The sequence below is a fragment of the Psammomys obesus genome, unplaced genomic scaffold (genome assembly GCF_907164565.1).
Source record: "Psammomys obesus unplaced genomic scaffold, mPsaObe1.curated_primary_1811, whole genome shotgun sequence".
NCBI classification, from domain to species: domain Eukaryota; kingdom Metazoa; phylum Chordata; class Mammalia; order Rodentia; family Muridae; genus Psammomys; species Psammomys obesus.
This window is the reverse complement of record NW_026590905.1, coordinates 2,417,211-2,434,242: the sequence shown is the minus strand read 5'-3', so window position 1 is coordinate 2,434,242 and position 17,032 is coordinate 2,417,211. Positions and strand designations below refer to the sequence as shown.

The 17,032-nt window shown below is 45.2% G+C and overlaps 1 protein-coding gene across 1 annotated transcript in view; it reads left to right on the top strand.

Moving 5' to 3' along the window:
- The window catches only part of Galnt8 (polypeptide N-acetylgalactosaminyltransferase 8), a 32,305-nt gene extending 25,336 nt beyond the window's left edge, over positions 1-6,969 (top strand). Inside the window, 1 exon segment of the mRNA XM_055609394.1 lies at positions 6,820-6,969. Within this exon segment, the coding sequence (XP_055465369.1) occupies positions 6,820-6,969 (150 nt within the window).
- Positions 6,970-17,032: the final 10,063 nt, after the last annotated feature.

Sequence of the window (17,032 nt, the reverse complement as noted above, 5' to 3'; positions counted from 1 at the left end):
TCTGATGTGGTCCTCAAAAACATGGTTTCAAATCCTGGCCTAGTCACCTTTAGAAGGTTCCCTGCCCTCTCTTACTACATTTCCTTATATACAAAATGGAGACACTATCTACCTACTTTGGGGGATTAAATGAGATAGTGTGTGACATGGCATATGCACACAGGAGCAGCTGATAAAGATGACTAATTGGATTAGTAATAAGTATCGGGTTTGGGAGCACTGGGACGAAATATGTAAGAGCCCTGCCTTCAGCTGAGCAGTGGTGCACACCTGTAACCCTAGCACTCAGGAGGCAAAGGTAGGAGGATCACCAAAAGCTCAAGGCCATCTTGGTCTGCATGGTGAGTTCTATGCCCAGCCAAGGGCTACACGACAAGACCCCATCTCAAAGAATAAACAAAGCCCCTCTTTAAGTTCCACATTGAATGACCAGAACAGGGCAGAGAGAACTTGCCAGAAGTTCTATGAGAGTCATGCCAGGAACCTCACTGAGCACAGTCTCTGTGTGAATTCTTTCTATGTCTAGGCTGCTTCAAAGACTTGTGTCTTAAGCCTCTTGGGCGGGACCATGATGTCCTGTCGGGGAGATGCCAACCTGCCTGTACAGGATCACAGGCTACATTTGAAGAAACATGGACAATTAACTTTTTAAAAAAATTTAGACATTCTCATTCTGTAGCTCAGACTGGCCCAGAACACAGGATCCTTCTCCAGCTGGAGAGATGTGCATCAACCTCAATGCCCTGCCAGCAAATAACTTTAAAAATTATTTATTTAAATTTACTTCATATTAACTCATTAACAAGTGTCAGATTGCCTGGAACTGAAGTGACACGTGGTTGTGAACTGCCCAGTAGAGGTGCTGGGAACCAAACTTGATCTCTGCGAAAAGCAGCAAGTGCTCTTAACCGCTGAGTCATCTCTCCAGCTCCTTGGATAATGTTTTTAAAGCCAGTTTGTGGTGGTGGTGGTGGTTTTCTTTTGTTTTTAAGAATTTGCTGCTAGCTATTGGGACCCCTTCAGGAATATGCTCAAAACAGGTTCAGAGGGTTTTATGGTCTTCCTGAACTAGACAATATTGATTACGAGGAGGAGGGAGAGGAAGGGAAGAAGGAGGCAAGGCAAGGAAAACAGAGCAAGAGAGCACATGGAGGAGGAACAGTCTCAGCTCTAGTAACAGCAAGTGGCCATGCTCTCCTCAGCCCTATTCAGGTATTGTCCTTCCCACTCCCTCCTCACCAGGACTAGGCGAAGTGTCCCATTGGGTCCGGACAGTCTTTCTTTGAGGGGGCCTTTTGTGACCCACAGGAGTGGGTGGCCACAGGAGTGGTCCAGACACTCTCAGGGTTCCTCTGTCCTTGTCTTACTGTCTCTTAGAAGAGTGTTTATTTCAACTTTGCTTTTTTCTTTCTTTCTTTTTTTTTTTTTTTTGAGATAGGATCTCACTCTGTGGGCTTGGAATTTACAACCCTCAGTCTCCAGAGTGCCAGGATTACAGGCATGTACTACCCATGCCTAGCCTCCCCACCTGCCTCTTTCCACCACGGAGCATGGCCTGGCTTGGTTTTGTCTGTTGTCTGTCACTCTGTGGTCTGACAGCATCTGGAACACAGTAGGCATCTGTGTTCCAGTGACTGAGAACCAAATGAAAGATTGGCTCACTTGGGGTATCAGCTTAGAGAGATTAACTATGAGAAAGGACTATGCTGTCTTCCATAAGTGGAAGAGTCTTATCAGCTTTCCATCACAGTTTCATGAACTGAAATAATCAGTTCATAAAAGGAGAACATTTATTTTGGTTCAGTCTACATCCTCATCAATTGCCCTCATGGTCTGAGGCCTGGAGTGAGTCAGCACATCCTGGTGGAAACACAGGGCAAATAAAAACACACTCTTATTATGAACCATAAACAGAAGAGAAAGAAGAAAGGTTTAGATTCTCATATTTCCCTTTGAAATCACATCCCAATAACTGGAAGACCTCTGCTCCTTCCCACCATCTCCCAGTAGTGCCACATTGAAGAGGCTTAAACATACAAGTCTTCGAGGGATGTTTCAAATCCTAGTGATGATGATGAGTTTCTAGGGAAATGGTTCTTAGACAGAGGAGCAGGCAAGGACTTCCCACCAGCTCAGCGGTTTTAGCCGCCCTATAAGACCAGGCTGCCTCCTTCTGTAAAGACTCCTACAATTAATGGTCATTGACAGGCCCAGCGTCTGGCAGGCCTAGTGCACCAATGGGTTTTCAAATCCTTAATGGACAAGACTAACAATGCTGAGTCCTTAACTTCATCAGTTTTTATTTTATGGTTTAAAATACTGAATTTCCTTACCTGCTGCAGACTATGTTCACAAGTCACTCCTCAATCTCCTAAGCGTTTACAAAGTACAATCTCAACATGAAGTCATAAATCTAATTACTCAATGGCACGTCTTAAAATTGGCATCACAAGCTTAAATGCTAGTAAAATGCTGACTTTTCTTTTTTCTTTTTTTTAGCCAGAGTCCTCCTTCTTTTTTTTTCTTTTATTAATTACACTTTATTCACTTTGTATCCCCCCATAAGCCCCTCCCTTCCCAATCCCACCCTCCCTTACCCTTCTTCACGCATGCCCCTCCCCAAGTCCACTGATAGGGGAGGTACTCCTCTCCTTCTTTCTGATCTTAGTCTATCAGTTCTCATCAGAAGTGGCTGCATTGTCATCTCCTGTGGCCTGGTAAGGCTGCTCCCCACTCAGGGGGAGGTGATCAAAGAGCAGGCCAATCAGGTTATGTCAGAGGCAGTCCCTCTTTCCATTACTATGGAACCCTTGGACACTGAACTGCCATGGGCTACATCTGTGCAGGGGTTCTAGGTTATCTCCATGAATAGTCCTTGGTTGGAGTATGAGTCTCTGGGAAGTTCCCTGTGTTCAAATTTTCTTGTTCTGTTGCTCTCCTTGTGGAGTTCCTATCCTCTCCAGCTCTTACTATTTCCCACTTCTTCTGACTTTTCTTAAACAGGACACATTCCTCCTGGTAGCAAATACATATGGAATTTTTGGGAACATGCTTTTGTTTCCCTTAATGTCATATTTTATAGTAAAGCTCCTGGAATTAAAGATATCGTTTACCGTAAAGAGGTAATTATTCAAACATCTGGAAATTTGTCTTGCCAGAGGAACTTTGGAAGATGGCTGTGTTAATAACTTTCCTCAGTATTGTGACAAACTATCTGACAAATGCAACTTAAGAGAAGAAGAGGGTGTATTTTGGCTCATGGTTTGAGGGGATATAGTCCGCCATTGGAAGGAAGGCATGGTAATGGCAGGAAGCTCATGAATTCTGCTTTCTCCATTTTTTTCCCTATTTATTCAGCCTCAGATCCCAGGTCCTCCCTAATTTAGGGTGGGTCTTCCTTCCTCAGTTAACTACCCTGAAAACACCCAAGAGTGTGATTCCAACCCAGGTGATTCCAAACCTGGTCAGGTTGATATGGAGATAAGCCATCACCATCACCTACTTAGTTACTGAGGTTGATGAAAGAAGAGATGTTTTATCTCTTCTGCAGGCCAGAGTAGATGACCTGGCCTGCAGGACAAAAGGACAGTCTGTCTGCCACTCTGAGGCTGCAGCCAGGTCTGTTTTTGTGACCTCCATGATCAAAACTCTACAAGTTAAAAAGGAAGGTGATTGGGTGGCTCTTGGTGTGTTGTTTTAATGCTAAGTCAATTCTTCCTCTTCAGTCCTTTCCTATCCATATTAGGTCCTAGAAGCAGAAATGTTCAGATATGAAAATGATACTTGATTAGATACTCAGTCTCTACTATATACTTTATTTACTTTTTAGACCCAACTTACAAATTGTTTTACCATAAAGTTTTGAAAGGCCTGAGAGGCAGATATGGTTACTCTGCTTACTTCTACTCTCATGATTCTGAGTCTTGAGTAATTCAGAGGAGGCTGTGACCTCTGGGGAGCACAAGGGAGCCAGTGCCAGTGGCTGTTTGAGCGATAATTTGGGAAAACCAAAACTGTTCATCTTAAAAAGCAGGATGGGGACAGGATGTGGAGTTCATGCCCATAATCCCTGCCTCTGGGACATTGAAGTGGAGGAACAGGAGTTCAAGGCCATCCTTAGTCATATAGTGAGCTTGAGGCCCACCTGGACTACACAAAACCTGTCTTATAAAACCTAAAATACATGAAATAAAGTGGGATATAAAAAACAATATTATATTGTTATCCAATCATGAGAACTTCCAATTTAAAAGCTGTTTCCTTTGGTTAATAAATAAGGCATATATTACTGTCTTAAAGGTGAAGGAAACACAAAAATCATTTTAAAAACTGATAAGCAATGCCCTAACACACACACACACACACACACACACACACACACACACACACATTGCAAGTTCCAGATGAATATGTCAAGGAATCCAGCTGAGGTAAGGACCGCTGTCCCAGTTTGCCATATGGAAGCTAAGAGAATGTTGAAAATGGGTTATTGAGTTGGTCTAAAAGCTCACCATAAGTTATGTTAGCCTAGAGTTGTTGAGTAGTTGCCACATGGCTGGAACCAGACTGCATGTGGTGTAGAAGAAGGTTCAATTACTCTGCTTACAAAAGAGCTGAAACACACACACATGCACACACCAAAAATTCAAGTAGTTTTCCCCCAAGATTGCCCAGCATAGTAACTGGCCAGGATCAAGTCACAGAGTCTTAATGACTATGTTATTACCCAATTGTTTGAGAATTATATTTGTATGTGTGTTGGTGGGGAGTTAGGTATGGAAGGAGCAGGACACTGAATGTTGGCTGAAAGGGGTGCTAGAGTTAAGCTTTGGGTTTGGATTTCTTACCTTTTAATATTATGAAATTTGTTTGGATATTGTGGTAGTTTGAATGCAAATGGCTCCCATAGGCCCATAGGGAATGGCACTATTAGGAGGTATGACCTTGTTGGAGGAAGTGCATCTCAGTCTTCTGTTGCCTGCCTATCTGTAAAACTCTCAGTTTCTTCTCCAGCACCATGTCTGCTTGCACACTGACATGCTTCCTGCCATGACAATAATGGGCTAAATCTCTGAAACTGTAAGCCCGCCCCAATGAAATGGTTTTCTTTATAAGAGTCGCCATGGTCACAGTGTCTCTTCACAGTGATAAAACCCTGTAAAAAGACAGATATAAGGCTGGAAGTGGCAGTGCACGCCTGAATCCCAGCACCCTGGGAGGCAGATGCAGGTGGATCTCTGTGAGTTAGAGGCCAGCCTGGTCTACAGCGTGAGTCCAGGACAGCCAAGGCTACACAGAGAAACCCTGTCTTGGAAAAAAAAAAAGACAAGCCTACATAAAAATACAGATATGTTTAAAAAGTAGTGGAAATGGGAAAGAGAGACAGAGAGAGAGAGAGACTGAGACACAGAGAGAAAAAGAACACAAAGGAACACAGGATGCTAGACTGGAGGAGGAATGCTCTCTAGTACCGGTGGTAGCTAGACTGAGCACAGAGAGACTGCTGATGGGTGAAAGAGATAGGGCAGCTCCCTTGAGGGTGTCCATGGAGCAGCATCCTGTGGAAGGTGGAGAGCTCTTCTGCAAGATACAGCAGAAACAGAAGGATGACCTTGACAGTTAAGTGCTAATAATGGAGATGAAGATGGAGGCAGCGCTGGAGAGGCAGTGGGGTGGCTGTGGGGGCCAGGCTTCCTGGAAGCCAGGCTGCTGCAGGTGCTTTTTGAGCCTGGCTGCTGTAAGAGGATCCTGCTGTGGTCTGTGGGAGAAGGAAGACTGGGGCAGCAGATAGGGCATTCTGGGACCCAGAGGGTAGTCCCACGTGACCTACACTGGATGGATTCCTTACGGGAGTAGCAGCAGCGTGGGCATGGGGCGGAAGTCCAGGGCAGGTGAATCTGGGGATCAGCAAGGGGGCTTATGGGGTCTATGTGATGAAGGGGGTGGGCTAGACCAGAAAGTGTTGTTGTGAGTGCTGGCAATAATGGGGAGGACAGAAAGGGAAAATCACCTGGCCCAGGCACTAGCTAAATGCTGGGAGAGATGGGTACTAGGTGTGACAGAGGAGGAGTAAGAGGGCCAGGAGTGAGGGTAGGGCCCAGAGATGGATAGTGCGCACACTGAGGAAGCTGTAAGAGAAAAGGAAAAAAGATAAGTTTTCTTCCTCCCCACCCTCCCTTCAGACAGAACAGGGAGGGGATAAACAGAGTTGGACTTACAGCCATCATGTAACTTCTTTATATCTGGCACAGGGCGCTCAAAGAACAGTGACCCCCAATTCTAGCTTTCACATTGCTTCTAAACCCATTTTAGAGAAGGAGAGGTTATGAAAGTTGCCCAAGGTCCTGTGGTATGGTTATGGGAAGTGAGGACTCTATCTCAGTTCTGCAGTAAAGTCCAACGGTCAGTGGTGTGGCAGAGGCACTCAGAGGGATGAGGTAAATGGGCTGAGGTTCCTGTGTGGTTTTTGCTCTAAAACTCCCTCTTTTGAAGGTGGATGGGGACAACAAGGAAGAGAGGTCCTGAGGGATTTTGTGGGCGCAAGGGTGAAGAAGTCCAAAGGAAGGCAAGTGGCAGATACAGGATACAGCCATGATTTCCAGCTGAGTGCAGAGCTGGCCTTTTACCCCAGCAAGGCATCACAGCTGCAGCTGCCTAGTTTGCGCACAGTGGGCAGAGAGCTATAGGCAGGCTAACTCTACTCTTTGCTTCTCTTTCTTCTTTGGGTGAGTACCGAGGAACCCTGCCAGGTAAGCAGAGCTAGTGGATGTACTGCCTAGGAGGACAAGTCAACACCTTACCTTTGTCTCTCCCATCCAGGGAAAATCCATCAAAAACAGGGATACCGAAAGGTGTCTGGAAATCAGGAAGGACCCCTTGGGCCCCTACAGGCTTGTGTTAGAGAACTGTACCCAACAAATATGGAACATCCAGCATATAGGCAGAACTTGGGCCACTGACAGCCAGTGAGTTGGATTTGTGGGGGCAGTTCCTATGGCTGCAGTGGTGACCAGCCACAGCACTGCTGGAACTAGGAGAGTGTGAGCGACAGACGTGTGCCTGTCTCCGCTGACTTCAAGAAGCGACTTGAAGAGGAGAGGCTTGGGCATATGTCGGGGTATCTCTGCCGGGGAGAGTGGTGGAAACTCAGAAGCCTTGTCCCCGGCTTGCCTTGGGAGATCGTGATAGGCATGAAGCTCCATTCTGGGAAACTTCTTGAAATAGCCAGCATCATCTGGCTATGCTGCGGAGACAGCTAGAGGGATGAAAGTTTATCTTTGATTTCCACCAATGCTGTTTAGCCTTCATTCCTGACAGCTACTATCACCACCTGCCCCACACCTCCTCCTTGCTCATCTGCTCATCTCCCCAGGCTGTCTTGGGCTGGGGCCACGTGAGAGCGACTGGATCCTCTTCAATCCAGGAGCTCGACAGCTACCCAGGTGGCCTCAATTCCCTCCCTGAATGAAATGTCCCTAAAGAAGCAGCAGACACAACTGACTTTCTCAAATCCCAATACCACATCCTCACTGTAGGAGCCTTTGGGTGGCCAGTCTCTCCCATGGTGAGAGGGAGCGGTCACATAGGCGGGAGAGGGAGAAGGATCCTCTGTGTGCTGCGGGCTCCTGAGGTCTCCTGCAGAGTGGCCAAAGACACAGCAGCCTTGGGTGTGTGGAGAAGCATTTGACTTCATTCCCAGTGGGCAAACAACTGAAGGTGCCCGAAGGGAACTTTCCACTCAGCTGGTGAATGAAAAACAGTACAGAGCACATTCTGTGGGATGTTGGCAATAGGTCATTTCACACATCCGTGACAGGGACTCAAACTCGTGCCAGCTTCTTGGTGGGCTAATTGGCAGTGTCCAAAAATAGTATATGTGTGTTTTCTCTTTGTGCAAGAATTCCACCTCTAGAATTTTACCTCCCAAATTATGAAAGTGGGCTGCCAAGATGGTTCAGAGTGTATAGGCATTTGCCACCATGCCTGACAACCTGAGTTTGTCCCCAGGAAGCTACCCTGTGGAAGGAGAGAACTGGTTCCCTCAATTGGCTTCTGACCCATCCACATATGTATGCACACACAAAAATACACTAGATACAGCAGACACACATGAGATATAAAACAAACAAATGGAAAAAAAAAGGCAGAAAATACTCATGCACAAAGTAGTTCTTTGCAGTATTGATTCTAAGGGAAAAGTGTTGAGGTGAGCTAAATGGAGCGGGAGACATCTACACAGAAGGCTGCCTGTACAGCTGCAAAAGCCAGCAAGCAACATCCGTGGGTCACATGCAGGGAGGAGAGTGGATGTTGTTAAGTTAAAAAGAGGAGGAGGGGGAGGGGCATCAGGAGGAGGAGGAAGAAGAGGACAAAGGGGCTTTTGGTAAATAAGGGGAATGTACACATGGGATGTTCATTTCTACACAACGCAACAAAACAAAAAAGCCTAAAGCTGGATGTGGGCGCTCTTAACTGTAATGCCAGCACTTGAAAGGGTAAGGCAGGAGGATTGTGAGTTTGAAGTCAGTTTGAGCTAATGAAATGATATCCTGTATAAAAAGAACAGGGAGGAAGAAACAAACAAACAACAACAACAACAAAAACAAGCAAATTAAGGCCAAAGGAGAAGCTAATGAAATATGGTGGTAACGGTGGTGGCTGGGAATACGGTGTAAAGGACTGGAGCTGGAAACAGGATAGAAGGAATGTGTGTCCAGAGGTGACACTCCTCTAACTATACATTTTCATGTAGCTTTGACATTTAGAGCAATGTTTCAAAATCAAATTTTCAAAATTAAATTACATAAAATCAGAGACCAAAACCTCAAATTACATAAAATCAGAGACAAAAAAAAAAACAAAACAAAACACCTCAAACCAATTTTGTTGACAAAGTTCACTTTTGTAAAGAAAAAGTGAATTTCACATATTTTCTATTTTTATTATTTAAGTTTGTGTGTTTGTGTGTGTGCTAGCTTATGTACAACATGTGCATGGAGGTCAGAGGACCTAGCTGTAGAGCTGTTTCTCTCTTTCCACCTTTCTGGGATGGAGCGCAGGTTATCAGACTTGTAAGAAAAGTGTTCTTGCCCACTGAGCCATGCTATAACCTTAGTATGTAGCTCAGGCTAACCTTGAACTTATGAAAGTCCTCCTGCTGCAGCCTTCCAAATGCCTAAATATATTTCTATATTCTGTCTCAGTGTCTCTAGCATTCTTTTTTTTTTTTTGAAGTTTTTATTTTTATTTTTTTAATCAAATTTTTATTTTTAATATTAGTTACAGTTTATTAACTTAGCATCCTTAATACTTAAAATATAGGACAAGGATCTTCTTTTCCTTTCTTTCTGCCATTCTTTCTAATGTGTGTGTGCTGCTTGTTTTGAGACAAAAGCTCACATAGTCGAGCCTGGCCCTAAACTTGTTATGTAGTCAAGGTTGGCTTTAAACCACTGATCCTCTTGCTTCAGCTTCCCAAGTACTAGAATTAAAAGTGTGGGTCACCACACCCAGTTTAGATATAGTTTCTAAATATTTTCCAATTAAAAAAAAAACTACGAAATTAAGGGGTATTGATAACTTTTGGCTGGTGCAGGGACAACATTCCTATGTTGAAAGTAAAAAAATCCCTCAAGTGGAAGCTGGAGAGATTGCTCAGTGGTTAAGGACACTCTTCCAGAGGACCCAGGTTCAAATCCCAGCACCCACATGGCAGCTCACAACTGTCTGTAACTCCAAGATCTGACACTCTCACATAGACATATGTTCAGGCAGAACACCAATGTACATAAAATAAAGGTAAATAATTTTTTTTAAATGCTCAAGGAAGGATGAGCTATCACAAAACACAGTGGCCAGACTGGAGTCCCTCACTGGCAATGTTAGGGACAGTTTGAGCACTGGACTCAATCAAACACTAAAGTCAGTTTAACAACAGACGATACCACAGAGTAAAATAAAAACCCACAAGCCATTTAGGGTGGATGAGAAGGGAGTTCCCCTCTCACAGCAGAATGCCAGCTAATTAATATTGAAATGATCGTGAATTAGAGAGTCGCCATCTGGCACCCACCACAGTTGAAATTGTCTCAGGCAAGAATCATTATCAATGGACAAAATCTAGTGAGTACTAAGAAACAAGATACGGTGACAAAGTGACTCCCCGGAAGATGTGCATCAAGTACAGATGGAAAAGATCGAGAGGCCTGGCAGACCTTAACTAATTAACCAGCGCTAACTCCAGCAGTTGTTGGACAGGTGGTTATCATATGGCTTCCAGTGGTAAGGACCCACCCCGGAGCCTCACCCTGGAATCTTGAGAAAACATTAATTACACCATAATTGAGAGGTGCTGTCTAAAACGGGCTGCTCTGATGTGGGGGTGTGAGTCTGTAATCCCACTGTCAAGAGGCTGAAGCAGGACTGTGCATTGGAGGCCAGCTGGTGTGACTTAGTAAGGCCCTGTCACAAAACAAGGCAAAAAAACATGACAAAGCAAGAGTAGCCTGCATGCTTCAAAACATCAAAGCCTCCTCACCCCTAAGCCCCACAAAGATTAGGGAACCATCCATATTAAAATAGACTGAAGACACAATGGTGCTTCCAGTCACCCTAGACCGAGGGGCGCTTTTCCTTTGCCTAGAATAACATGGGGTGACTGGTAGCATATGAATGGGACCTGTTGCTTGGATGGTAGTGCTGTGCCTGGACTCTTCCTGGTCTGAATGTGGTCCTTGTCTATAAAAGACAGTGTCCTTGATTTTATGAAATATTCACTGACTGTCCTGGGGATGGGACATTAGCTCTGAGATTTTTATGTGTGGGGACAAATGATAGCTAGACTGGAAGGTAGATGGAGCCAAGGATGATGAGGAAGACAAAGGTACTAAGAGAGCACAGATGGATGGTGAAGGCCACAAGAGAATTTTTTGTGCCCTCTTTGCAGCTTTTCTCTAAGTCTAAAATTGCTTCAAAAATATTTAATAAATTCAGACACAAACTGCACCATCTATGTAGACAGTCATTCCTTCTTTGTGGTTTTGTTTTCGGCACATTTGATTTATTGAGGTCAAGTGGTTCAAAAGCATTAGATGGAAAATTCTAGAAATGATTCACCATTTTAAATAAGTTGGCCTGAAAGCTACAATAATGACCTGCCTGCAATCTATGCCCGAGAATCCTTCTTCTTGCAGAACATGGTAATTAACACAGAGACCCGCAACTGGAAAACAAGCAGAGACAAAGAGGCTGGAGTGCTCCGCCCTAAGCTGGATCAATTTCCTCTTGTAAGGCTCAGAAGAGGAGAGGGAAAAGCCTGAAGAGCCAGCGGTGGTAGAAGACTTCAAGGAAACAGCATTTCCCAGACACGGCAGAGCAGATGTCCACAGGAACTCACAGAATGCCACACATGTACAAAGACCTGCACAAACCCAAGTCAGGCGATCTCCCAGTGCAGAGGAGGGGACATGGGCACCAAGTCACATAAGAGAGGGAGAGATGGAGGGAGAGACAAGAAAAATAATGAAAGAAAATTTATTAAGTTTGCTCTTGTAATTTCTCTACCTTATTATTGAGTTATTTCTCTATAGTAAGCGAAATATAATAAAATTAAAGAAGTAGGTATTAGTTCTTATAATTTAGAATTTGGACCTTAGTCTATTCACAACTGATAGGCTTGGGAGAGGGACAATCAGTTCGCTCCAATGGCGTGACAATGGGGCTCTCCAGGGCAGGCCTCAGGGTCAGGATTAGTTGGTCAACACAAATCAGATGCCATATAAGTTTGTCTTTGTTGGTTTTTTTTTTTTTTTGTAGTTTTTTTTTTTTAAGAGAGAGGAAGAACATGGAGCAGGTAGGGGAGTAGGAAAAAAATGATCAAAATCTTTTGTATAAATGTATCAAAGAATGAATAGCAACATTAAGAAAAATGTTGGGATTGGGGAGATGGCTCCCAATGACCTGTGTTTGGATCCCCAGAGCTCAGAGCTCACGTAAAAAGCCAGGAGTGATTGTGCATGCTTGTAACCCAGGGGACAAGATGAATGATCCTGGGGATCATTGACCAGACATCCGAGCCCAAACAGAGAGCTCCAGATTTAGTGAGAGAATCTGTCTTATAGGATAAGGTGGACAGCAATAAAGAAAGGCAGGATAATCTCTGGGGCCTACTTGGCCCATCATGGGCATGCATACTTGTAACACACACACACACACACACACACACACACAGATGAGAACACGAGAGGTGGGGAGGAGAGAGACAGGAAGAAAAAACAATAAAGAGAAAATTAACTTTATTAAGTTTGCTCTTGTAATTTCTCTACCTTATTGTTGAGTTATTTCTCTGTAATAAGCTAAATATAATAAAACTAAAGGAGTAGTTGTTAGTTCTAATTAAAAATTTAAACTTTATCATCACTACATCTTTAATAAGAAAAAAAAAAATATGAGCATATAGGGTTTGCTATTACCCAGAGCTTTCCGGAACCTACGAGTGTGTGTGTGTGTGTGTGTGTGTGTGTGTGTGTGTGTGCTCAGCTCTGACTATGGGAACAGCCTCTGAACCTAACTTTGGTCTGCAATGGGCATAGCTAATGTGACAAAGGGCTCCATAGGCTCAGGCTGATCTGCAGGGCAGGGTGTGACTTGCTTCCCTCCCTCTGCAACCTCACTCCAGAGGTCCTTTGAGGGATGCAGAGGTGCGGCCGCGGTCTATTTCCAACCTCATTTGTCAGGAGACTCAGGAGGTCTTCTCTGTGGCAGACTTCAGTCCGCCCTCATTAATTATTCACAGATTCTTCTCTTCCTGAGTTTTGGGGATGCTGGAGCTTCTAAAAGGTTCTCAAAACCTCAACAGAGAAAGAATCCTGGATTTCTGTGACTGTGACCCTGCCCTGTCCTCCCAGATCACTGGTCAGTGATGCTCCTGCCTTGAAAAGCCCATTTTCTTTCCTATTCTATCCTGCCTCTGGGTCTTCAGGTGCTGTTCCTGATGTATCCTTCCTGTGTTCCAGAGTGAAGCCCTAGGCAGCACCACCAAGGAACTACAAGATGCAGGTAGCAGGCTCATCTCCTTTTTCCAGTCCAAACTGTCCTTTCACTCACTCTGTAGAAAGTGATGGGATGGGATCACAGATTACCACGCCAGATCTTCTCCCACACTTCTTTCCTTCCTTCTTCTCTCCCCTCTCCCTGCTTCCCCCTTCATCCTTTTCTTTTCTTTTTTCTTTTCTCTATGTAACCCTGACTGGATGGGAACTTTGGGAACTTTCTATGTAGAGGAAGCTGGCTTCAAATTTGTGGGGATCCCCTTGCCTCTGCTTCCTGAATGCTAGGCTTACAGTATGCCGGACTTTTCTTCAACTTTTAAAAGCTTCCTTTAACCTCTTAGATGTGTGGCTGGCCCTACTTTTTGTACATTTCTATCCAAGGTTAAATCGAAGGAGTAGGGATCATGTGGTTCTGTTTCCACAGGGCCTGAAACCTGGGGCCCAATCCTGCTCTTCTCCTGGTATCCAGGTTGTTTTTCCCCTTCCAGAGCCTACACAGTGCCCCTCTCTGGGCTCCACTAGTCTTAGTTCAAGTAGCTTTCCCATAAGAAAATTCCTTCCCAGAATGCACAGGAAATTTCTGTTTTTCTCAATCCCCAAATCCAAGAAAAATCAGTCGGATAGTTGAGAAAAACAGGAAAGAGCTTTGTAGCAGTTCTTCTTAGAGAGTTAAAAAGTTCACACGTGTGAAGACGTGTTGAGGTTTTGAAGGAAACAAGGATGTCAAATGACACACAGGAGCAGGAAACAGACACGCTCTGAAATTCAGGTCGATATTTTCAGAATCCAGGACAGGGGCTGGAAGAGAAGAAGCAGTCAAGATGGATGGCATCAGCTGTTCTTACTTACATCCTGATGAGGTCCAGTGTGTGGTCACCTGTCTCCTCCCACAGAGAAGAAAATTTCTTGTTGCAAAGAAAATTCCACTCAGTAGGGTTATATGCAGAGAAAGTCATTCACATTTGAGTTTACAGTGTTTCATAAGAGATTCCACACGAATTCTTATGAATGGTGTTCTCAAAAGTTAACAGATTTTTGAAAGCAAACTATGTGCTTAAATTGGAATTTTCCACCTGTCATTCATTCTGCTTGGAGCTGCTGACTTCACAAAGAAATCTGAATATTACACTATTTGAACACACACAGCAATGTTTGTGGACATTTCCCAGAGTTTAAATGCTATAAACTACAGCTTTGTGAAATTACTAGTTTTAACATTAACATGTCTACCCTTGCTCTTTGTTTTTTTTTTGTTTGTTTGTTTGTTTGTTTTGAGACAAGGTCTTGCTATGTATCCAAGGCTAGCCTTGAACTCTCAGCCCTCCTGTCTCATCTGCCCGAGTGCTGAAATCACAGGTGTGGGTTACCATGTCCAGCATAAATGTAACATTTCTGATGTATGTAAAAGAATTTTAGTTCTGCCTAAGTGACTGTTGTAATTACCATTAGAAATGCTTAATGAGTAGTTGACAATGCTGGAAGTTTTCAGAGGCCTGATCGTTCACTCCTGCATCAATCAGAATCTGGCAGGGAAACCACTCCTTGAGTAAGCCTACAGCCAACCTCCCAGATTCACCGCTCTGGGTTCAAAACACATCAAAAGAGACCATGAGAGGGGAGAAGGAGAGCTTCAAGGAGGCAGGAAATAGGGTGATATGGAGTGGAAAAGAAGCTTGAACTAAGTGGGTGAGAAACCAGTTACAGATGGGGGGTACGGAGCACAGAGACAGGAGGGGAGAAACAATGAGAATGAAGTGTAACGACACAGATGTCTGAAAAAGCCACAATGAAACCCAGTCTTTGTATACTAACCCCGAATTAATTTTAAAAAGAGAAAGCATAAAAAGTGTTGTAGCTTTTTATCCTTTCTTGGATGTGTGTTTGTGTGTGTGTGATGTATATACAGTGTGTGTTTGTGTTCACATAGGTGTGTGTAGGCACGTGTGCATGTATGTATGAGAGAGAGAGAGGCAGAGAGAGAGAGAGGAAGAGAGAGAGAGAGAAAACGCTTGAGAATGGCATCAGGTGTCTTCCTTGATTGCTTTTCACCTTATATACAGAGCCAGCATCCATCTCTAGCTTGAAGCCCGAGCGCACATATTTCACTAGTGTAGCTGCCAGGTTTGCTTCAGGAATCCTCTGCATCTGCCTCCCGAGTGCTGAGATCACCAGCATTTACTTGGCGTTGGGGACCTGAGCTCTGCTCCTCACACTTGCATGACAATCACTTTACCCAATGAACCATCTCTCCAGCCCCTCTCCTTTCTTAAACAAGAGTGTTTAATGCTTTTGGGAAAAGTTTAGCACTCTTCTTGTCGGGGTAAATGGGCTGTGGCGGCCCATGAGAGGTGGGTCTCGGGGACCCACACCCTCAGTAGGGTATGGTGTCTCTTGCTGATCCAAGCAATTCTCAACATAGAGACTGTCTTTAGAGCAAGTCCTAGGAACTTGTTAACTTCTGGGACCTTTCCATCAGGCAGGAGTCCTTTGCTAAAGATGGAGCGGAGTGGAGTACCACAGATGTGCCAGCTACCCCTGGTACAGGAGAGGGTCTAGCGATCCACTTTGACTCCCTGCAGGAACACTGGCAACAAAACAGCCCCCAAACACCCCAACGTCAGAGTGCGTCATTGGGATCCAATTCTGCCTTCACCCCATTACTACCTTCTTCACGGTATCCCTTCCTTCCCTTCCACAATGCATTCTCTGCAGGAGGGCCAGAATGCCAGGTGGGTTCAGGAAGACCAGACCAGGTATCACTGGCTGATTCAGATGTCATGTCCAGATAGAGGTGTACTGTCAGTGTTACAGGCTGGTGCAGGCACAAGACAGGTGTCACAGTATGGAGCAAGCACAGAGCAGGGGTTACTGGAGAGTACAGGTGAACTGCAAGTGTCACTGGCCATTAGAGTTGCTGGCAAGTGTCAGAGGCTACTGTCAGCACAAAGCAGGTGTCACAGGTTAGGGTTGGAGCCCAGCAAGGGTTGTTGCTGGCCTACTAGCAGCAGAAGCGGCATTACGCTTGAGCAGGTGCAGAGCAGATGTCCCAGGCTGTTGTAGTTGCCGGCAACTATCCCATGGTGTTGCAGACACGGGGCTGGTATCACAGACTGCCATAGGTACAGAACAGATGTCAGTCGGTGCAGGTGCAAGGCAGGTGTCTTAGGTTGGCACAGATGCAGCATCGTGCCACAGGCTGCTGCGGGGACAGAGAGGTCGTCATGGTCTAAAACAGGTATGGAGCAGATGTCACAGGCTGTTGCAGTTATAGATGAGGTGTCGTAGGCTGACACAGGTTCAGGGCAACTGTCACAAGCTGGTAGAGGCACTCAGCAGGTGTCACAGGCTAGAGCAGGTACAGGTCAGTGGTCATAGGCTGGCATGGAAACAGAGCAGGTGGTCACAAGCTGATGCAGGCATGGAACAGGTGTCTCAGGCTGGCACAAGTATAGAAATGGTGTCTCTGGCTGGTGAAAACACAGGGAAGGTGTCATAGGCTGAGCGGCACAGAGCAGATGTCACGGGCTGGTGCAGAATGGTGCAGGCACTGATCATGTGTCCCTGGCTAGTGTAAGCACCGGTCACATGTCTCTGCCTGCTGCTGGTTCCAGGCAGCTGGTCCTGAGTTGGGGATATAGAAACTGTTGACTCATGCCTCCTCTCCTCTTATGTCTGCCTTCTCATTCTCAGCTCTCTTGCACAATCAGGGGCAGAGAGTCCCTCAGGCCCTGAGGAGGGGGTTGGTATTCTGGTCCTTTGCTAGGTCCCTTGCTAGGATGGGGGTGCTGCCAGGTCTGGCCTGAAGAAGGGCACTTTGCTCCTGAGGTGTCTGGTATGGCCTAGGCAACAGAAGAGGTTGGTGGAGGGGGACAAAGACACACCAGCTTCAATATCACACTAGCCAGTGTCAAGCTGGTATCGGCTTGAGAACACTGAGGTGTGGGTTACTGCAGGTGGAGCTGTGTGGGACCCGATGGTGCCAG